The sequence below is a fragment of the Elgaria multicarinata genome, chromosome 9, assembly GCF_023053635.1.
Source record: "Elgaria multicarinata webbii isolate HBS135686 ecotype San Diego chromosome 9, rElgMul1.1.pri, whole genome shotgun sequence".
Classification (NCBI taxonomy): Eukaryota; Metazoa; Chordata; class Lepidosauria; order Squamata; family Anguidae; genus Elgaria; species Elgaria multicarinata.
In genome coordinates this window covers 28,442,771-28,465,104 of record NC_086179.1, presented here as the reverse complement: position 1 = coordinate 28,465,104, position 22,334 = coordinate 28,442,771, and the positions used below count along the sequence as shown (strand labels likewise).

The 22,334-nt window shown below is 43.1% G+C and overlaps 2 protein-coding genes across 4 annotated transcripts in view; one reads left to right on the top strand and one right to left on the bottom strand.

The window, feature by feature from the left end:
- Positions 1-18,862, top strand: part of NT5DC3 (5'-nucleotidase domain containing 3) — a 56,404-nt gene extending 37,542 nt beyond the window's left edge. For 2 of the 3 annotated variants that reach the window (XR_010025798.1, XM_063133398.1), the window contains exon 15: positions 2,808-4,455. Coding sequence is in view for 2 of the 3 variants with exons in the window: in XM_063133398.1 (XP_062989468.1) it covers positions 2,808-2,842 (35 nt within the window). In the remaining variant the exon portion in view is untranslated. Of the gene's footprint in view, positions 1-2,807; positions 4,456-18,758 lie in introns of those variants that run through there. The other variant, XM_063133397.1, reaches the window with a different exon arrangement.
- The window catches only part of STAB2 (stabilin 2), a 114,378-nt gene continuing 96,796 nt past the window's right edge, over positions 4,753-22,334 (bottom strand). Inside the window, exons 59-69 of the mRNA XM_063133394.1 lie at positions 20,902-21,095; positions 19,647-19,788; positions 18,893-19,026; positions 16,597-16,762; positions 15,728-15,834; positions 14,299-14,418; positions 12,044-12,202; positions 9,746-9,856; positions 8,036-8,164; positions 7,275-7,391; positions 4,753-5,743 (exon numbers count right to left, since the gene is read on the bottom strand). Of these exons, the coding sequence (XP_062989464.1) occupies positions 5,693-5,743; positions 7,275-7,391; positions 8,036-8,164; positions 9,746-9,856; positions 12,044-12,202; positions 14,299-14,418; positions 15,728-15,834; positions 16,597-16,762; positions 18,893-19,026; positions 19,647-19,788; positions 20,902-21,095 (1,430 nt within the window). The 3' untranslated portion in view covers positions 4,753-5,692. The remainder of the gene's footprint in view (positions 5,744-7,274; positions 7,392-8,035; positions 8,165-9,745; positions 9,857-12,043; positions 12,203-14,298; positions 14,419-15,727; positions 15,835-16,596; positions 16,763-18,892; positions 19,027-19,646; positions 19,789-20,901; positions 21,096-22,334) is intronic.

The following is a 22,334-nucleotide window of genomic DNA, read 5'->3' as shown; positions in this document are numbered from 1 at the left end:
AGGGACCCCCTCTCCCCTCCACCCCACAGATCACCCCAACTCTAACATTTTCAGGGAATGGAGGGGCTACTATGTGGAGGGGCTGGGGAAGTCTGCTTGTGGTAACCCAATTGCATTCTCCTAAATCTGGATCCAATCCATTATGTAGACAACAAACATGCAAAAAACAATAACTATATCTGTCTAATTATGAACTTGCAGTACATATGGATGTTTAGCAAAACCTTATAGCACTGGGCACTTTACTAGTATAATCATAGTAAATCAGGGGCTCTAATGCACAGTGGAATTATGTCTGTGGCATACAGAAAATGTAGTTGCTTAATACTCATTCTGCTTCTGATTAGACATGTATAGGATTGCAGTATGAATGTTCTTAAAGTGCCTTCATATTAAATACTTACCAGGAAGGGCAAGGTCACAAAATTAAAACAAACTTTAGGAAGTATTTCATTTTGGAAGAGAAAATAAGATTTAAAAGTCCCGTCCCCCCCAAATTGAAACATCTGGTCTCAATCCCACACTTATTTCTGATCTCCCACCCACCCACCATGCGGTCTGTACACTCCTAATATGTATTGGTAAATGCTGGCATAGCTCAACCCTATATATTTTAACTTTGAAATAAGGTCCATTATATTCAGTGGGGCTTATTATAGCGTAAGGTTGTTTAGAATGTAGCAAGACCCATTAACTTCTTTTCTTGATGGTGCCCATTATATTTACTTGTTATATGCAGTAGGTTGAACATACTACGTTCCCTTCCCAATAATTTGAACCTATTGCATCCCTGTCCCTTCTTTACCAGTTTTTTGGTCCATGTGTACAAGATGGCTTTTATTAAGTAAATATTTTTAAATTCCACAACATTTCTATGCTTAATGTGAAACTTCATACAGTGATGGCTTTGATCCAAAGATGCACACACACACACACCGGCAAGCGAAAAGTAACCCAGGCAAAGTCTTCTGTTTCATGCAGGACTTCACACAAACTTTTTCTTCAGATTATTTTACTGGCCCTTGAGAGTATATATGCTACAGCCTGCATCTTTCTTGTCCACCATATTTTTCTTACTGTAACAACCAGATGCCTTGTGAACACTGCGCTGAGACGTTTTCTGCTAGTTTGTGTGCAAGAATTCTCTCAATAGCAGTAGTTAACATAAGAAGAGGCCTGCTAAATCAGACCAAAGACCTATGTAGGAATACTGCTTCTGACAGTGGCCAAACAGATGCCTATGGCAAGTCCACAGGCAGGACAGGAGTGCAATAGCAGACTTCCACTTTGTGTGTTCACTAGCAACTGGTATTTAGAGGCATATTGCTTCTGAACCTGGTGGTAGCATATAGCCATCATGACTAGTAGCTATTGATGGCCTTATTCTCCATGATTTTGTCTAATCCCTTTAAAACAGCCCTTTGCAACCTGATGCCCTACAGATATTTTGGGTTACAGTTCCCAGTATTCCTTACCATTGGCCATGCCAGCCAGGGCTGATGTTTGGATCTAAGCAATTGTATGGCCCAATTTGGATGTAACAGTAGTGTCTAGTGGCATTTAGTGGGTTAAGTAATTGACTCACAAATTGCAGCGACACACACAGTTCTTGTTCTTGGGTTATCGTGGGGTTGTTTAACCTACAAACAACCCTGAATTCCTGGATTTGAATGTCATGGTAACATGTTACTGGAAACAGGAAGTGGCTCAGGCATGGTGCTAGTCTCTGCAATCCATAGGTTAATTAATTAACCCAAGAATTGCCTTTGGACGCCACCGTTACATCCAAACAGTGTCTATATGTATATAGGGCTACAATTGAGAATAAAAATGCTAGTACCATACTGCCTTTATACAAATCTATGGGGCGACCACACTTAGAATACTGTGTACAGGTCTGGTCACCACTCCTAAAAAAGGATACTATAGAGCTGGGAAAAGTGCAGAAAAGGGCTGGTTGGTAAAAGGAAGTACTTCTTCACACAGCGCATAGTTAAATTATGGAACTCATTACCACAAGATGTAGTGATGGCCACCAATTTGGATGGCTTTAAAAGGGGGTTGGCTAAATTCCTGGAGGAGAAGGCTATCAATGGCTACTAGCCCTGATGGTTGTGTGCCACCTCCAGTATCAGAGGCTGTAAGCCTATATACACCAATTGCTGGGGAACATGGGTGGGAGGGTGCTGTTGTACCATGTCCTGCTTTGTTGGTCCCTGGTCGACAGCTGGTTGGCCACTATGTGAACGCAGTGCTGGACTAGATGGACCCTTGGTCTGATCCAGCGCGGCACTTCTGATGTTCTTATTTAAAATATCCTTAAAGAAAAGCATTCATGTGTTTTAGGCAAGTTCAATTCAGTTCTACATCTGTGCAAGCTTTTTGTTGTTGTTGATGAATTGGCGTTTGTATCGAAGGGTTGCATGGTAGATTGCACTTCCAATTAATAGCCTTCCTCCATTATTTGTTGAAAATGGGAGCAGGGGGATTAGTAAACCAATGGAGTGGTATAACAACTCATGCTTATTTTAATGGAGTAATAACCCATATCCTAAAACTGTATTTTGGAATGCCAGTTCCCTCTAAGAAGGAAGGGCTGCTGCAGTAAATGCATTTAAAATGAGTATGTTGAATTTTTTAAGATGCTTAAACTAAAGGACCATAAGATTTTCAACAGGGACATCCCAATCCAGCTACCATGGTGGCCTAGAAATATCACATTCCTTAAAACGTTTCCTAAAAATCTTGTATGTTGTTCGCTGAAGGTATTAAAAACACAGCAAGAATTACTCTCATTTTATTTTTAGGAAATAATTTGGTCCCCCAAATCCTGGGCAGGTAAATGTTTATTGCTGTGTGTTACACGTCTGTAAGCATTTCTCTGTATGTGAGAGTTTGCAGTTGCATTGATATATTTCTGAGTTGTACGTTGCATAATTTTTAAGAACAACTTGCTGGCATGACTTTATGTTGCCCCAGATTTCAGTTATTTGAAACAAGACTTCGAAGTAGGGCTGAGATGAAATTTCTCCTGGTTCTCTTTCTGCTTTGGAGGCTGTGACTTCAGGGGTTAAACCCCATGAAATCCTTAATCAAGCCACTGATGCTTCTCCCACCTCCCTGCTATTCCCCCCATCCCCCTTTTCATTCACCCTTGAGTGATCCCAACCAGGGATCATGCAGTGAATGTGATTTTGCAAGTACAAAGTAACCCGTTGGATTAATCTTTGTACTGATATCATGAAGAGCAAATAAAGCTATTTAGGTTGAGGGCAGTGCTTTCTATACTGGTCATATGGGCAATCCTAGCCAGTCATTCTAATACATTTTTTTTGCATCCCTTTCATAGTGGCCACCCCCACAAAGAACACAGAAAGGAACTCCCCTTTTGACACTAAAGGTCTTCATGGAATGTGTCCCCCACTTTTGACTCAGCCCTTCTTCTGAATTCTCTGAAATGCTGATCACCCTATTGCCTAATGGTGATCTTGTATGCTTGAGAGGCTTGAGCTTGTATTTCAGTGTTGCTGGGATGTTAAGTATTTTATGCCTCTGCATATTACACTTGACACGCAATGCATGGTTTCCACTGACTGTTTTAATGCTCTTTGCTAGAGAGAATAAGACCCCGTCAAGTCATTGGCCAAGATGTGTCAAAAACACATCTTACCTCTGTTTTGTTGCCTACTTTTAAAACAACACAACACTCAAAAATGAGCAATTCAGAGGACAGGACTGATGGCTAATAAAGGTTAAAACAGGGGTCAGTATTACTTGAAACGCATCTAGCACTCCTCATAGCCCTTTTAAAGACTGTTCAAGATGTTAAATGATATATATTCTGAAAATAATAATATAAAATAGTCAAAAGGTTTTCCAGAACTCTTAGCCTACATTATCCAGTGTTGTGAATTTAGTTAAATGTGGTGTGTTTCTCCTCCACACACTGACAGTTTTGAGAACTGTTTTGTAGAAAGGCTCTTCTGTTGCAGAATAAAAACGTGATTTTTCTTTGTATAAAGTATGTTATCTGGTGCTGATTGATGCTACATATTTTTCTGCATACTATATTGTAAAATGTTTTGCATGAGAAGTGATTGGGGGACACCATTGCACAAACAGCTTCATACTAATTTGTAAGAAAACTTTCAGACTATTATTTGTTGTTCTTGGTGTTACTAGTGCTGATATATATTTTAATGTAGTCCCTTCTAAGTTATGAAATGTAACACGTGTAATTTCCTTGATATTGTGCCATGTGGACTTCTGTCAGTATATCTGAACACCAAAAACCAGACAAGCGGTTCATTTCTCAAAAAGCTGGAAGGCCAAAACAAAATAATCTCATTCTTGAGATGGAGCTTCTGATCAGGTCAACTTTTTTTTTTTTTTTTGTATCTGAAAAGATGAATCTTTTATTGTTAACTTACTTACCAATAAATGTCTTGTCCCATTTGTTAACGTTTTTGATTAGCGTGAAAACCATATATGAAAATAAATCCTTCAGTGGAAAAGAAATGGTGAAAATACAGAAAAGAAATTCTCTATTCGTAGAGAAATGGTGGAGAATACATAAACCAAGATTAAAGTTGGTGGCTTCAGTATAGGATCGGTTTCAAACGAAATTCAGGGATGAGATGGGGAAGAAAGGACAACAATGCTAAATATTGGTTGATAGTTTCTTTGGGAGGCATTAGGCTAAAAGAGAAACACTCTACAAATAATTTGAGTGCATTCATTATACCTCTGGATTGGAGACATTTATTCTGAAATACAGGATATTACAAAAACAAGAAAACATGTTCCTGTTTCTCATCCACATTCAGTGTTTTACTGCTGTAGCACTGTTTTTTATTAGCCCTAGCTAGTTGTTAGTTTGATCATGATGGACCCTAGGAATTCCTTAAAGCTTTAGAAGAAAGCTTCTTAGTTTAGCATGAGTTCACTTAATGCCTGGTAGAATACCCAGCTGATTGTTTAGTGGTAGTGTCTGTAGCTAAGCTTTGGATTTACTGTGCGAGAACCATGTAAATAACCCAGTTCAAATCCCTCATTGTACAGTCTTGGAAATAGATATATACAAGACACTAACTTACATACACCCCAAACCTTGCTAGTCATTTGCTTGGACATGCTGATATTGCAATTTAATTGGAAAATGGTAATGCCCTCTTATTTCATCTGCTCAAAAATACAAAAAACGTAAGTGTTTTAAAAGAGCAGAAAATTGGTGTAGGACCCCCAACAATGCCAGTCTTGAATCAAGCCAAGTAGCACTTACGTGTTCATTTTATATTAAGCAATATTTTGTTACAAGTGTGTAACAGCAGTTTCTGCAGCACATGAGAACTTGAGAAAGAACTCCCCCCCACACAAATTATGAGGTAAGAAAGGAAAACAGCAAATCCTGAAGAAAGATAGAGTTGTGCTGAATCAGACCTAAGAATTATCTAGTCCAGAACTCTGTTCCCATAATGGCCAACCAGATGCCCCAATGTGAAGCCCACAAGCAGGACATGACTGCAATTTGAACTTGGGAAAGCAGAAACTACAACAAAGTGGGAAAACAGTTATAAGTAAGCTAAGCCAAGCGACCTCCCACTTTATAGAAAATTCTGTCCTCAGAGGCTCCTTCCTAAAATCTTGAATCTTCATATTACATTTCAGTTGCAAAAGTGTTTCTTTGATGGCCTCAGAATGCTTTCTGGTCACTGCTGCTCACCAGTTGTTGTTCATCAGAAGCCTGTAAAATACAGTTCATTCTCAATATTTTTACACAGCTTTTCAGTATTCATTTACAAAGCAGCTGACAATATAAAATTTAAAATAATAAACTCAAGTCAAGTAACCAAACTGCTCTCTTCATCCTAAAATGGCAGTTTTAAAACAGTGTTCTCAAATCTTAATAAAACAGTTACATTCTTGTCCACCTTCAAAAGGAAGCCAGAGATTGGGCTAAGTACACTTACAGGGGTGGGCACCAACATTATGGGGCAACTACTCAGAAGTCCCTGCTCTTAGTAGATCGCTAAGCTTATATACTACAAGAGCCAAATCTGAACAAGGGAGAGTGAAATGGCCACCCCAAGTGGCAGGTGCTGATTAGGGGACCTAAGAACAGAATTCCGTAACTACAAATCTGATTCGTAACTGGAGACATTTCAACTCTCCTGCACATAGTCTCTTGGATTAACAGTTGGTTCCACTAGAACAAACAAAGACCCGGATATGCTTGACAAAAGGGTAAATTTCTGGATCTGTACACTGAGAACACTTAGTCCAAATGGCCTTAATCTGGAGGACAATTCATAAGCATTATACAAATCATACCTCTGATTTTATTTTCTCCTAAGGAACTTTCATCTCCAGGTATTCCAAGCTGCCACTCCTGATACTCCTTTAACAGCACAGCTACTGACAAGGGCGGGTGCCAAAACATTTAGCTTAAACTATATCTTTTAATACTCTGTTGTTAGTCTTTCTATGGGGAGCATCATGATGAGCGGCTGCACTACAAAAAATTACCACTGCAACACTGGATACTGTTCATTCGTTAAAACAGCCTGACTAAAACCTTTAACTTGGGCCTTAGCTAGACCTATCTGTTAGTCCGCGATGGAGGGGTGAAGATCTCGCGATGGTTTTATCGTGAGATCCCCCCTCTGTTTACATGCGGTGCGCGACGTCCTCAGAGGGAGAGATGTTATGCCTGCCATTTTAATTTTTTTTTAAAGGGACAGCAGCGTACGAACGCTCATGTGCAAAAGGTAGTTTTTTTTTTAAAAAAATTACTTTCCCTGCTCCCCCCACCCCATCCCTGATGAGCGCAGTGCTCCTGAGGTGCTCTGCACCCCATGTGCAGGTCCCGGCTCCTCGCAAGGAACCACGAGGAGCAGGGACAAACCGCAGCGCCCAGCCACACGTTCCGCAGTCTCGGGCTCAGCTGAGACCGTGGATAAACCGGGCCTAAAGGGGAGGGCGAGATCCCAGGGCAAGAGAGGGATCATCCCTCCGGGATCCTGAGATCCCCTCTGCCTCACGTGAATGCACAGGGACGATCCCGGAGATCGCCCCATCTAGCTATGGCCTTGGTTGATAATTCTACTAGCAAGGGAAGTTAAAATAAATTCTGAAAAAAAACTTGTCCACCCTCAAGTTGTCTCCTAAACAGGTGCTACAGCTGATTGCACACTTCTTTTTGGCACCTAAACATGTAAGTTCGAACAGTGGATGTACTTTAAAGGCAATCCTCTCAAATCAAAATAAGAACTTACAGAAAATGGATCATAAGGGGGATCTGGTGGAGTGTCTGTTGAGCTTTCATAGTTGGGGTTTGAGATGTTAGAAGACTGTGTCTTGTCCAATGTAGTTTCATCAACGTCATCTTTTTCCTGCATGTGTGCGGTTTTTTTTAGGAAGAGAAAAAAGTATTTTTTATGGTTCACAGATTTATTGCAAAGAATTCAGAAGTTATAAAGTATCAGATGCCACGGACAAACCATGGCTCATGACTGGGCTGCAGGCTCATGTTCCAGTTCCCGTCCTTCTCTTCCTGACATCATGTCAAAATATGCTTTTCACATACCATAGCTTGCTTCCGAAACCAGAACCAGAAACTTAGTTCGAACCAAATGTGGTTTCCAATTTTAGGGTTGATTCCAGATTTAGTTATAGTTAGAGCAGACTAATTGAAATCCACAGGACTTCAGTTATGTAAAGCATGGATAGGTTGATTCGTTACATGAGGAGTTCCACTGCATTGCTCTAACCCATTTTCTCCCAGGTTGGCTCCGATATCAGATAGCTACGCTAGGAGAAGATGGCTCAGAGCAAAGGAACTCTGCAGGGCAGGAGAGGGAGGGGTGTGGATCGCTCTGTTCCTCTTTACATGCTCCTTTTCATGTATTTGTAAAGATTCCCTCCCCACAATCTATGCCGTGTGTGTAAAAGGGATGACCCCATTACGTCTTGTTTGGCCTTGATTCTCTTGAGCGATCAAACCAACAGAATTGACAGCACTGAGAACATTTCCTACCTTGAAATGCTGGAAGCGAATGGTTCCTTGTTTAATCCTGAAGTATGAATACCCGGCAAGAGCAACAATTCCAATGACCAGAAGGACCGCAAAGAATATTCCTGTTCCAGCTCCAGCATGGAGAGAAGCCTGAGTGGAGACAGTCCAGGCAGATGAGTGTATTAGGAAGCACAATTTGATTATTTTCCAAGAAATTCGAAAGGCGGGGTTGGCCCACCTATGATGCAGGGTGAGATGCCTGCCTGAAGCTGTGGAGCTAGAGCAGCACATTGGCTGCACTTGAGACTTGTACCCAGAGGAGAATTTCCTACTGAATAGGGTTAGGGAGAACTACTGAATAGGCTTCCAAGTGATTAAATGTGACCTTTGCTTCCTGAAAATGCAAGTGTACCATTTCAGCTGATATCTTTAGGCTGCATACAGGTATGCTTGTGGAAGCATAAGTGGGCAATGGCTCCCTCCCTTATTTTGTTTTTATTTGCTCAGGATAAATTCAGCTCACCGCATCTTGCAGATACACAAGAATTTCGTTTCATTTTGCAAATCATCAGAAATTGCTGTATTCACAGCTCCTTCTACGAATGGGAATTCATGGTTCGGAAAAAAGGTTGCACATTCCCAAACTTGCAATCACGTTAGAAAAAAATGCACATTTTCAGACTTTACTCAACGGGGGAAAGTGTGCGCTTTTGGAAAACGCACACTTTCCCCATTCGAAATGCGCACATTTCCCATTAGAATGAAAAGAAAAAGAAGTTGCAAACAAAAACAGGAGTGAGCTTCTGCATCCCTGATTCTCCCATCCTTACCCCACCTTCGCTCTTCGCACATACCTGTTCTGAAAGAGGAATGCAGTTTCTCATCATCCCTACCCTGCTTCAAGCAGGCTGTCTGCTGGTTTCATTTGGTTTTTCAAGCACCTGAACAGGTCTCAAGGAGTTTTCTGGACACTTTTTTTTTTTTTTTACAGTTTTACACTGAAACATCTGTTCCAAGAAGAGGGGAAAGTGACTTCATGACTGACACAAAGGCCAGCCGATCAGTGTTATTCACACCCCTACTTTAAAAGGAGGGAAATAGATTTGGGATTGTGGCTGACACAACGGCCAGCAAAACACCATAGTGCAAATCCAGCTTCTGCTGCAAACTGGAAAAACAGCTTTCCCGTGTGCTGGATTTGAGAGAGACGATGGGATGTGTGCCCAAAATGCAGCAAGTGCTGCATTTCTATAGCAGGATGCACATCTGTATCATGGGTGCAGAACTTCAGGCTGGGGGTGGAGAATGTGGCGCTCTGCAGGCCTCCAGAAGGCCATACACCCTTTCACCTAACTCTGCCACTTTCACCTGGCTCTGCCCCTTGCCTCCAACCAACAATTGTTGGATGGTTTGCTGTTTTTTGTGCAGTCCCCCCATTCTTAAATGCCACTCCTAAGGCTTGGTTACTGGCAATAATAGCTTTAAGCAAACAAAAATGCTGATTTTGGGGGGGTATTTTGGCTCCGCCCCTTTGCCTCTGGCCCCATCCACCACTGGAATGTAGCTCCTGAGATCTTCTCTGTAATACAATTCAGTCCTTGGACTGAAAGAGTTTCTGCACCTTTGATTTATATGGACCTTTAGCCAACCTCAGCAGAACTATTATTTGCAGTTTCTGGAGGGTCAGCAAGTAAAAACAACAATAGTAATTTTGACATGTACCAGACTTACAGGGGGTAGAGGAGGCGCCTTCAGAGGAGCTGCGATGGTATGGATGACCCCGTTGGACGCAATTATGTCCCACAAAAGGATAGCTTTTCCATCCACATACTTTGTTTTCACCTACAAAGAAAAACCAAATAGAGCCAGAACTTGGTGAATACCTCATATGACCTTCCTATGTTACTCCTTGGAACAGAGCTGGAGTTTATTTTTCAGCGCTTAGATCCTGCTCATATGATTCCACTCTTGGCCAAAGAACTCACCCTTTTTGTACTGTTGGACATCAGCCCAAGAAAGATTCAGTTTTTCCTTGGCTGGGGGAGCTGGAAGTATCTGGCTGGAGCAGGAATGTAGTCTCTCAGACAAGTACATTTACTTCAGCTACATTTTAGTTTTAGACAGATATTATCACCTGTTGAGCTAAGATTACATTCTTTCCATCTCATTCAGAAATTTTACTTGTTCGATCCAGATACGGGAAGTGACCTTTCACTAGATTTGTAAATTGCTGGAATTGCAGTATGTAATCTGTGTATTTAGTCAAGCTACAGTTATTAGGATGTGGTTGTGTAGTTCTAAGGAATGTGTGTGCACTTTCGGGAGATCTACTCTATACTGGATGCTGCTGAAGAATGAGGTCACTGGGTTCTAACTAGTTTTATATACATTTCCATGTGAAACAATATATCCGAAATAATATTCTGTTCCTAATGAATAGCAAATGAATGACAATGTCAGTGGTAGTCAAGGAGACATTCGAAATGTGATGCTAAGAAACCTTCTTTAATATAACCTGCCTTGCGTATAACAGGACACAGGCCTGGCACTGGGTTATAAAGTGCCCCTTGGCTTGGGGCCAGTGATGGGCCCTACCCAGCATCCACCCTACCCAGCATCCTCCCAGGCTACTGGTGCAGCTGCTAGCTGCTGCTGCCGCTAGAGAGTCGCCACACATCCTCCTCCTCATGGATGTGTTTTACCTGGTGACAGTGGTGCTAAGCTCCTTTCTACAGTGCGTGGCCAGCCCTACCATGAGCTGCCATTTGACTCAGGTGGCAGACTGGGAGGATCAGTGGATCATACCCCCATCTGCTGCTGCCCTCACCAGCCGCACCGCCCTCAGCTGCTTCCCCCGCTGCAAGGGTCCTTCCTCTGAGCAAGGCACTGTGGGTGATGTAGTTTCCATAACAAGTGCCACCAGCAGGTCATATATGTCTATGGGGAGGAGGGGGGAGAGGTGAACGAGTGGTGGTGACACATAGTGGTGGAGGAAACAACAGGCCCTTCTGAGCAGCAGGGCCCTCGGCAGGTGCCCAGTCACGCCAAACTCTTATGAAAGCCCTGATAGGAGGCATCTCACTGAATAAAATTCTGTAGCTGCTGTTCCTTCAAAACAGACTCTAAAGCAGTGGAAGCCACAGGGTGCAAAGATGGCGGCGGTGGTGGACGGTGGAGTAGGTATGGGGGAAAGGGGGGGCTTACCTGGTGCCTCCACCATCTGCGGTGGCAGTCGGCGGAGGCACCAGGCAAGAGGGGACAGTTTTCTGGGTGCTGGCTGCACAGCCCGACTGCACAGCTGGCACCCAGAAAACTCCCAAGTTGCCTCGGACGGTCTGAATTTCACCTTGGCTTCGGCGCCAAGGTGGGCTGGGAACCCCTGAGGCAGCCCTGAGGCAGATCAGGGCTGCTTTGGGGGCTCAGGATCGGCCTCCGAGGCAGCTCGGGGGGTACCTGCATAGCCCTACTATCAATGTGCTACCTCCAGTATCAGAGGCAATAAGCCTATGCACACCACTTGCTGGTGAACATGAGCGGAAAGGTACTGTTGCACCCATGTATTATTTGCGGGTTTCCCACAGGCAGCTGGCTGGCCACTGTGTGAACAGAATACTGACAACATGGACACTCGGTTTGATCCAGTGTGGCTCTTCTTGCATTCTTATTTAAAACTTGCAAGAGGTAACAAATGGTGACCCCTTGACTCTGCCTCTAGTTGTCCCCCGGTACACAGAAGAGGAGCAACACATGTCCCTTTTCTCTACCATGCAGATAACAACCATCCTGAAACAGCTGCTCCCCATGAACACCTGATTCAGCAAAGTCTGGTTGACATGATCTCTACTCTTCTTTCTTTGAGAGCAAAGAGTAATGTGAACCAGGCATTTATCTGGGGTGGTGTATTTATATTAGGAGTTATCTGTGTGTAATGGAGAAGCTTCTACACTATACCAACTGAGCGCCAACCCTGGGAAATGGATGAACCAGGCATGGGCTATAGACATGCAAATTGGTCAACAAATCACCCACCTTTTCAACTGGAGAACTCTGATAGTTCTGGTTTTCACCTTGAATAATTAGCAGTCTTTTCCCTATTCTGGTTTGAAGGGTAGTTCCATTAGTCAAATCTTGATAATATGATGTGCCGGTATTGGATAAATGATACTCAATATCTCTTCCTGAAAGTGTCTGGAGGAAGGAAACAACAGACAGCAATGTCACCTCACAAAATGACCATGTGCTGGGGCATGTCTATACGTCTTCATTACAGCGACATAGCTGCGCATTTTCGCGTTTAACGATACACAATGCAGCTGTCCATTTGCCTCAGCACTGGGTTTTAACTGCAATAATGCACATATTTGCATTCACGATTCACCGCGACTTTTAGATTGGGTCCACGTTTGCACCGCATTATGGCTATGTGTCTTTGGGGGAATTATGTCAGATTTTGACATGTGGGCGGAGGTTTGATGGTAGATTAACGTGATTGGACCATTTCCCGATTTTGCACCAATCCGCTGCCTCCTTCGTTTGTGCCAATTTTAGTTTGAAGTCTCTCTGTGGAGCTCCGCAGAGAAAGCTTCTTAAAACAAATGTATTAGCATTTCTGTACTGCCCAATATGCGAAGCTCTTCTATTGAATGTACAGCAGTATGAAAATGCTCAAGGTGGTGGTGGTGTAACCTTAAGAGATGTCATCCCCTTTCCTAAAGAAAATAAAAGCTTACTCAGGAAACTAGCATTCCCATTCCTGAACCTTTCCATCATGCTCATGGGTGTTGTGTGAAGCAGGGCAGCCTTTCCCTGTGAGAGGCAGGGATACCCAGTGTCAAGGAAGGCAGGCAGGTTTTGCCCTCCCATAAATCTGTCCCTAAGTGCAGAATGAGTTTTCCCACAGGAACATCAGTGAATGAATATCGGGGAATAGAAACAAAGGCCAGATCTACACCAAGCAGGATATTGCACTATGAAAGCAGTATATAAGAGGCAGGAGCTACACTACTGCTCTATAGCAGTATTGAAGTGCACTGACAACTATTGGGGCCCATTGACACATGCCATAGGCTGCTTTCATAGTGCTATATCCTACTTGGTGTAGATCTGGCCAAGATCAAGAATCGCAAATGCAGATTAGAAAGGCTGGTAAATAGTCAAGGTAAGGCAGATGGTAATTCAAGGCAAAGGAGTCCATATGGTGGGTTTGGGGAATGCTTTTCAGCCTAAGGGCTGAATTCCCTGCAGAAGGGTAACCTTCTAGAGGCTTCATAACCATTGGTGTACAGGGCTACTATGTGCGTGCACACGCACACACGCACACAAACACACACTCTCTTTCTCATCTGCACACCCATTCATACACATTTATATAAGGCTGGCCAGACTTCTGGTCCAATTGTGTGATGAACTGCGGTACCCTTCTCTTAGGGTGACCATATGAAAAGGAGGACAGGGCTCCTGTATCTTTAACACTTGCATAGAAAAGGGAATTTCAGCAGGTGTCATTTGTATATATGGAGAACCTGGTGAAATTCCCTCTTCATCACAACAGTTAAAGCTGCAGGAGCTATACTAGAATGACCAGATTTAAAAGAGGGCAGGGCACCTGCAGCTTTAACTGTTGTGATGAGGAGGAAATTTCACCAGGTTCCCCATATATACAAATGACACGTGCTGAAATTTCCTTTTCAATACAACTGTTAAAGATACAGGAGCCCTGTCCTCCTTTTCATATGGTCACCCTACCTTCTCTGGCTGTTGCAGAGGTGGCGCTGCAGCGTAGCATGGCTGCCTTTTTCACTGCACCACAGCGTGGAGTGCTTATATCGAATCAGCTGCTGATCAGAGCTAAAACTTTGTCCTTACTGGGAGAAGGAGCCTGGCTTGGAGAGGAAGTTAGTGGGATGGACAAGGAACCTGTTCAGGCTGGATCTTCCTGCAAACTGGAAGTCTCCCACTTCTGGACCAGGGCTTCAAGTTAAAAATAAAGTAGATTCTAATGGCTAAGCACAGGGATACCTGGGACATTTTTGTGACGTGATGGCCAAAGAGTTAGGAGAAGAGAGAGCAGCAGTGGAGGCTGGTGGCTCCAGGGTTCAGTCAGAACTCTCAAGGAGCTATTGAAAGTTCAGTTCTCACAGAAAGCTAGATTCATTGCCCCACTGACATTGCAGCCACCAGTTTCCATTGGAGAGCAGAAGATTAAAATCACTTTCCTGGATTAAACTATAATGGTACTTAATCTCCAAGTGTTGGCAAGAAAGAGCACTAAATCAGTTCTTTACCTCATTTGCCTTCAGCCCATCATTGTTTGGTACAAATAGGGTTGCATTAATGGACAAATTCTTGAGATATTTCAGGAACTCTTGACCTTTCCTTGAGGTATTTGAGTAAGTCAGTACCTCCTGCGAAAAGACAGAATTTATTGTGGTGAGAAGATATGCTGAAATGGATTCTTTTCTTCCTCTTTCTTTCTTTCACAGATGTTCGTCAAACATATACAAGGTATATACACATTTTATAACATAAGTCTTCCTTTATACATCCAACTATCTGAGAGAATGCGCTAATAATGAAAGAAGGACATGAGGACGTCGGAAGGAATGGATGATTCTTGTTCAATAGTTGATTTCATAAGAAACAAAATGCCTCATCGTTCTTTTGTTTGGAGGAATAAAAACATAAGGGGAAGGTAGATAAATGAAAGTGGGGCACAAGTGGTGGTCTAAACATTTGTGTGAAACCCAGATACTCTCGCTGTATTCCTAAGAGCCAAATTACATACGGTATTTGTTAATCACACATTTAAACAAGCGTGGTTAACTAGGTTGCTTTTGTCATGGAGAAAAAGTAGCTGCCTGCTGGGCCCCAATCCAGAACATGCTTCTGATCCAGATGGGGACCCCATGCTGAAACCTGAGGCCCTTCAGATGTTGTATACTACAACCCCCATCATACCAAAGCCACCAGCCATACCGGCTGGTGCTGATGGTTGTTGGAGTCAAAAGTCCTCCATCCCCAATGTAAACTATGTGGAGGTTAGCTAGCACATTTTTGTGCTGCCAATTAGGGGCAGAAGCAGAAAAAGTCACCTAGGACAGTCTCCTGTTATCAAAAAGTACCCCCTTCAATATTTTATTTATTTATTATTTATTTATTACATTTCTATACCGCCCAATAGCCGGAGCTCTCAATAGCTAAATATTCATAAAAGATCAGCTCCTACGTAGTTTACATCAATCCACAAACACAGAAGGAATTAAGCCTATCATGCATAAAGCACCTGAATACATTTTTTTGTTAGTTGTTTAAAGATATCTATTTCAGACCCAGGAGATTATAATAACTATTGCCCATTGCTGAGGAACCTGGGCAGGAGGGCACTGTTGCATTATGTCCTGCTTGTGGGTCTCTGGTCAACAGCTGGTTGGCCACTGTGTGAACAGACTGCTGGACAAGATGGACCCTTGGTCTGATCCACCATGGGTCTTATGTTCTTAAGTGGATTACCTGTGACAGCTATAACATTTTAAAGTCCGTTAACAGAATGTTTTAGATGCTCTTTATTTCTCTCTTTTATCCTAATAATACCAATGGATACAAAATGTGAAAAGTTCGATATGAAGACATTTTTTTTTGGTTCATCTATGAAGTTCTGAAGCATGTTTCTCTCATTTCACTCTTATGGACAAAAGAGTCTGTTCTGTTACCTACCGAGACAAAGTTTGTAAATTCTGAGGATGAAACAAGGACTTGAAGCAAGTTTCCGTTACATAAAAATCCATCACCCACATAACCAGGTTTACAGCTGCACTTGATATCTATAAAACACCAAACAAAAGGGATTTTAGACAGCAAACTGAGGAGGGACATCAGTCCCTATAAAACCATCTGCAACAACACATGAAAAAATATTTCAAAAATACCTGGGCAGGGCCTGTAGCCCAATGATGGGCCCCTAGTACCCAATCTCTGAATGACAATCATTCATAGCTCTCTTGGTGCCTCCAGGTTCCCTGGCCCTCCTGATTTTTGTTTTATTTCTTAAGACTTTTAAAGCACAGTGCTGCCCTCCAGAGCCATCTTTATTTGGGCTCCAAAGGGTGCATTGTTGTACACTTCAGCCTTCTACTTAAGTTCTTGGTCAAGTTGTTTTTCTTTTAGTCTCACCAGTTTGTCTTCTGGGAAATGAGTGCTTTGTAACCAGCCATGTCCACCATGACAGCCTTTTTATGAATGGTCAAGCCCCTCCCATGGCAGCCATTGTGAGAGCGGCCATTCTCTCAAAATTCCAAATGTGCCCACCAATGTAAAAAAGGTTGGGATCTCCTGACCTAATTCCTATCCACTCACTCATTCATATTTATATGCCACCTTATTTGCTAAAAAGCCATCAAGGCAGTATACCAACAATCTAAAACAATAAACACAACAATGTTTTTAAGAACCATCAAAAACAATAATGTTTTTGAGAAGATTAAAAACAGTAAAACATGAGTTGTACTATGACAACCCAAGATTACTAGCTTTTCTGGAAATTCATTGTAGTTTTGTTAAACAACATTGGAGAAAGGCATTTTTACCTTTGACTCTGTAACAGAAGACATCCCAGGTTTCACTCAGGTTGACTCGGATCCCATAATCGATAATCCCAACAACTCCCCTGCCACATTTTGGGGCAGAAAAGGCAGTTGGATATGCTACTCTTCCAGTATCCAACCAGCCAGCCGCACATAGATGGAACTTTGCCTGTCATTAGTATATAAGTAATCCAATCATGAAACAAAGGAAAATGAGTAGTGAGCTTAGGCTAGTTCAATGAGGGGTTTTACCCAATGTAAATCCCACTGAAGTTTTGCTTTGAAGGTTTTAACGTAGGGCAATTTGTGGGCAATTTGTGGCCCTCCAGATGCCTACATCCCCCATGATCCCTCACCATTGGCTATGTTTGTTAGGGCTGATGGAAGTTGTAGGCCAAAATACCTGGAGGGCCTCTAATTTAAGGAAAGCATTGGCCTTTTACTAGTTCAGTCTTGTAGGCCCTGATTAGATAACCTGGCATTCTGCTGCCAAGGAACAAGGGGCTAGGTGAGCTTAAATCATTTTTCTGTTGGAACTGGTGACCTTGAGCCAGCCCCAGCATAGCAGCCCACCACCGCTTCACTACGCAGTCTCCTGCTCCAGATGTGGCACTGTGTAGATCCATAAAGGAACTTGCTGTCTAGCACAGGGCCCTATGGCTTTCTAGAATCCTACAGGCATCCTTTTTGCCTGAGTTGGAAGGAAGAAGCCATAAGGTGATGGACAGGCCTAGAGGTGAACCTGCATAACTCTATCTCATTTGTCAAGCAAAGTGTCCTCTGCCAAGTGTGACGGAACAACCCATTCCTTGCACAATGACAGCCACTGTTGATCAACAAGGGGAGGCTGTCTGGGTGTTTCCAAACATCCACCTGCAGAATGGTTCAGACTCGTTGAGGGGCTGCCTTGATGGCGCCAGTGTGTCCCCACTTTCAGAAAAACCCTGCATTTTTGCTGTCGTGGGGTGGTGTCAGATAATCCCAATGCAGGAGGCAGTGTGGCTTTGCAGTGGCCATTCATCTTGCTGGGGGGCATTGTCCTGGCTTTCGGTGACCAATGGGAGCTCACCTTCCACCTGGGAACACCCTGGCATGGTGGTGAAGCGAGGACAGACAGCGGAAAAGCTGTACTGACCCAGGGCTGGTGCCAGGCTTTTTTGCACCCTAGGCAAGGTGAGCTGCTTTTATCCCCCCACCATACCCCCCACCACCCCAGGTAGGCGGAGACAGGCAGGGATGAGGCCACGTTACCTATCCCTCGCCCGTGGGCGGGCGGGCAGGCAGCTCCACGTTTTGACTTCCGGCGTGCCCGGAAGTCAGAACGTGGAGCTGTCCATTCCCCCCCACATACACCGTCCCAGCTTGGCTTTGGCTGGGAGCGCCCAGCCGAAGCCAAGCCGGGAAGCTGGGGGAGGGCGGTCAGACGGCTCCATGTTCTGATGTCCGGCGCGTGCCGGAAGTCAGAATGTGGAGCTGTCCACCTGCCCCCGCCCCCCAGTACCCCAGGTTGGCTTCGGCTGCTGGGTGGGTGCCCAGCTGAAGCCAAGCCAGGGATGCTGGGGGCGGGGGCAGAAGGCTTCGGAACGGCGCATCCAGAAGCTGCTCTCACTCTGCCAGAGCGGCTCTGGGAGTGGGAGGGTGACTTCTGGGCATGCCGTTCAGCGCCCCCTTACCTTGGCGCTCTAGGCGGCTGCCTAACTGGCCTGTATGGCAGCGCCGGCCCTGTACTGACCTCAGTCCAGCAGGAAAAGTCGGGGTATGTCCCCAACTTTTCTTCTGCGCAGCTTCACAGGAAAGCCCCACAGCGGCTGCGAGGTGACTGCTTTATTGTATAACTGATGCAGTGCCACAACGCAGCCACCGTGAGTGTTTTAACCCATACAGACATCTCCATGTCTGCAATCTGAAAGGGCTAAGGAACTAATGCAGTCGGTACTGATGATTTAGTGCTGATCTGGATTGGTGAAAGCACAGTATACATATTGCATCATTGACTTGGATCTGCACTGGACACTCCATTTGGTGTTGAAATGGAGATGTCAAAATACACAAGGGAGCATGTAGGAATTGGTCCCTCGTGCCTTTATAACATGTTATACTATCAGAAAATGGACATATATTGCATTTGGATGTTTTACTAGGGACTTTTTCTTTTCTTTTTCCAGATCAAGTGTTCCTGATAGCACTTGTCCTTTAAAATTTATCTTTCAGTGCTAAGTTCCATTTCTTGTTTATGCAGGAATATTAATTTCAATGTAGGAGAGCTGCCTTCTATGCAAAGGAAAAGAAGCACCGTTACCATCTGAGCATATAAGAGTTGAGTATATGTAGCTATCGTTGCTCCTTCATCCACACAGGTCTTATTTGCTTTGTCGTATGTCAGTTTATATTGTCCCTTTGGAGAGCGTACATGAAAAACTCCAACAGTAGAGTCTGCAAGGAAGAAAGGGGGGGGAGATTAGGCGTTTCTAATAACATTTTTTTAAAAGGAAGAAACTTGGGGAAAGAAACCCAGTTTTAAGTGAAATTGCTTTGTAAAGAAAAGAAGAGCAAGCTTTTCCATTGTGCAACTTTATAGTTAACATTCCCACTTCACAGTGTATCCTGAAGCCAGGATTAGATAAAGTTTTCACTGTCTTGGATACCTCAAAGATCCAAATATTATTGTCTCAAGGGTCATGTAGCCCAGGCATGGCCAAGCTGGTTGTGGCCCCAAACACCGTCCTACTGAGAATGTTTTCAATTGTTTCATTTCTCTTTTAGATATTGTATGCAATAACTCCATATTTGCATGTGTACAATGCTGCCAGTAGTCTGGGAGGTTTGAGCTGACTATTCAAGCCTCCCAGACCACTGTCCAGAGATGAGAACTGCCCTGGAGATTACAGAAATTGGTCATTCCTCACGTAGCCAATTTTTCTTGTAAGTTGTTTTGGATGAGTACAGCATGACTTCACCGAGGACTATGCAATTCTAAGACATCTGAACACTTGACTTTCATGGGAAGATCTTAGCTTTTAGCTATTCAGAAACACTATGATTGGAGCACTGACCCTGGAAATGGAGATCAGCACAGTTAGCATCAGGATGGCACTGTCCGTTGTCTTGCAAACATCTGTCCACTGGTAGCTGTTTCACTTCACAATTAATTCCATCACCAATGTAGTTGTCTTTGCACGCACACTTACGCTCATCCTGGAACGGAAATTTTCAATGCAAATAAATATCTAAAGTAAACAAGCATTTAGATATCAAGTTGCAATTCACTAGAACTCAAAAGATCTATAATTTAAAAGGAAACATATTTCTAGCGCTCATGGTTATTGAGCTATCCTAATAATATGACTATCCTAGGTACGTCCTAAGCACTCTTTATCTATCAGTAAGCATATCCTCCTGCTATGAGTCAAGTTGGCTGGATGGGCACTGAGACTAAGTAGAGATGTATTGTTCAAGCTATCTGCAGGAGCAGTCAATAGAACAAAAGCTATGCAATGGGGCTCTCCTACTTGTGCATTGGTGGCCACATAAAATATAGGAGGGGATACCCATAGAGGTGTGAAGAAGCTATGAAGAAACAGACACTACATAAATAGTTTACATATTCCAGCACTTCAGTTCAATTCAATTTCAATTCTTTATTGTTTGTAGCCAATGGCCATCACAACATCATAACATACAGCACTTATTATCAATGGCATTTGGTCAATTTAAGCAGATGGAGAAAATGTGTGGGTATGTCATTTTACATCTGCCACCTTCTGTGTGTGCAAAGAATTTGTAGGAGGAAGCTGAGCAATGTTCAACAGCAGCCTCACCCTGCCTGGTGCCTTCCAGATATCCCGGATGACAACTCCCAAGCTGTCCTGGAATTATGGGAGTTGTAGAGGCAGAAACTGAACCTATGCTTTCCAGATCCAGGCAACCACACAGCAATCTTCTAGCCGAAACAGACTTAAAGGCAAAGATCTAGGCTCCAGCACTTCCAATTCCTGCAGCACACACATATGCTTATGATGCTTCCATCAACAGTGCTCAGTCTCCTGTCCCTGTTTCTGTCCTGCTATTAGTGAATTAGGCTCAGCACTAGGGCTAATTATGGGGCAATCCAAAGGGCAAGGCAAAAAGCAGGCCAAGCACAAATATTTCATTCCAGTATGGGATGAGGCTAAGGCAGAAGTGGCCAATGCCCTGTGTTGTTTATCAGAGAGCTCAGCTGCAAGTGTGGGCAGATGCCATGTGAACAAGCCCTTTAATATCAGTGGGAGAAATGGCCTTTCTGACAAAGCAAACAATTTTAACACTTACAGGCCCACTCATTGTGCAAAGAGCATGCTCATCACATCCACCATTGAACCCGTCTGCACAAGGGTTGATGGCAATGCAGGCGTAGCCATCGCCTTGGTATCCTTCTTGACACGTGCAATTGACTTTCACGCCGGTTTGTACACATTTTGCATTCTTATGACAACCACCATTGGTTTTCTTACAAAGGTCCTCAGCTGGAAAGTGAAAACAGAACCGAAATAAATAATGTTTACCATCCATATGCCCTTCACAAGAAAACCTTACATTCTTTAAGTACAAATTGAATACAAAATGATACATTAAAAGGATCGATCCAGAGAATTGTGGGACTAGATTAGCACATGCAATGGGGTTTCAGTCAGATTGGTAGCTATGTCATACTTGAAGCCACCCCTTCTAGGAAAGGTTGCTTGGCACCCCTATTGTTGTCCTTTTAAGTCAGGTGAAAACCTCCCAGGCCTTTTAAGCCCTTGCTGTTTTAGCCTCTGCGACATTTGATATTGGTTTTTTACTCCTGCAATTTTGATTGTATTTTAATGTGTATTTGGGTTTTATGCTGGGCTGGAATTACATAATGTTGTTTTATTCATTTTGGACAATGCCTAAAGAACTTGTTTATAAGACGTCTAATAAATATAATAATCAATACATTAGCTGTTATTGCCAGCCATTAGTAGACCAGGGCCTTTTCAGTGGCTGCTCTAGTGCTCTGGAACTCCCTTCCCAGGGAAGCTAGACTGGCTCCCTCCTTGCTAAGCTTCCAGAGGCAGGCAAAAACATCTTTGTTCTGGACCTCTGTTTATGCATTGGATTTTTAAAATTGTTATTTGTTTTTAAATGTTTTAATATTAATAATATTTTTAACTGTTGTATATTTCTATTTATATATTTTAATTGTATATGTTTTAACTTTTGTAAAGCCGCCTTGAGCCAGTATTGGGAAAAAAGCAGGATACAAATAAACAAACAAATAAATAAATAAAAAAGATCAAACTTCCATGAGTTAATCTAACCCTTTTTATCATTCAAATGAGATTTTTTTGGCCCACAGAGAAAAAACTAAATATATATTTTATTTTTTTTAAAAGCTCAGAGCACTTCAGGCAGAACCTGAAACTGGAGATACCCCTGAGCTATATGCATACACAATACACAACAGTACAAATAGCTGTAGCATTACAGATCAGTACTGATACGTTAGACTTGAAGTAGGCATGAAACAGAAGGCATGAAACTGTGCCTACGTTTTGTAGGCACAGAAATGTTAGGCATGAAGTAGGCAGGAATTATGCTTGCAATCCTGAGAGCAAATCCCTGGATTTCACCTTCTTAGAGGGAGAAACAAATGCTCAGTCTCTCTCTCCCCACCCCAACTTTTAGGTTAGCTTCTTCTCTCCTTCTATACAGCAAAGGGGAAACTCTGCTCCTGCTGG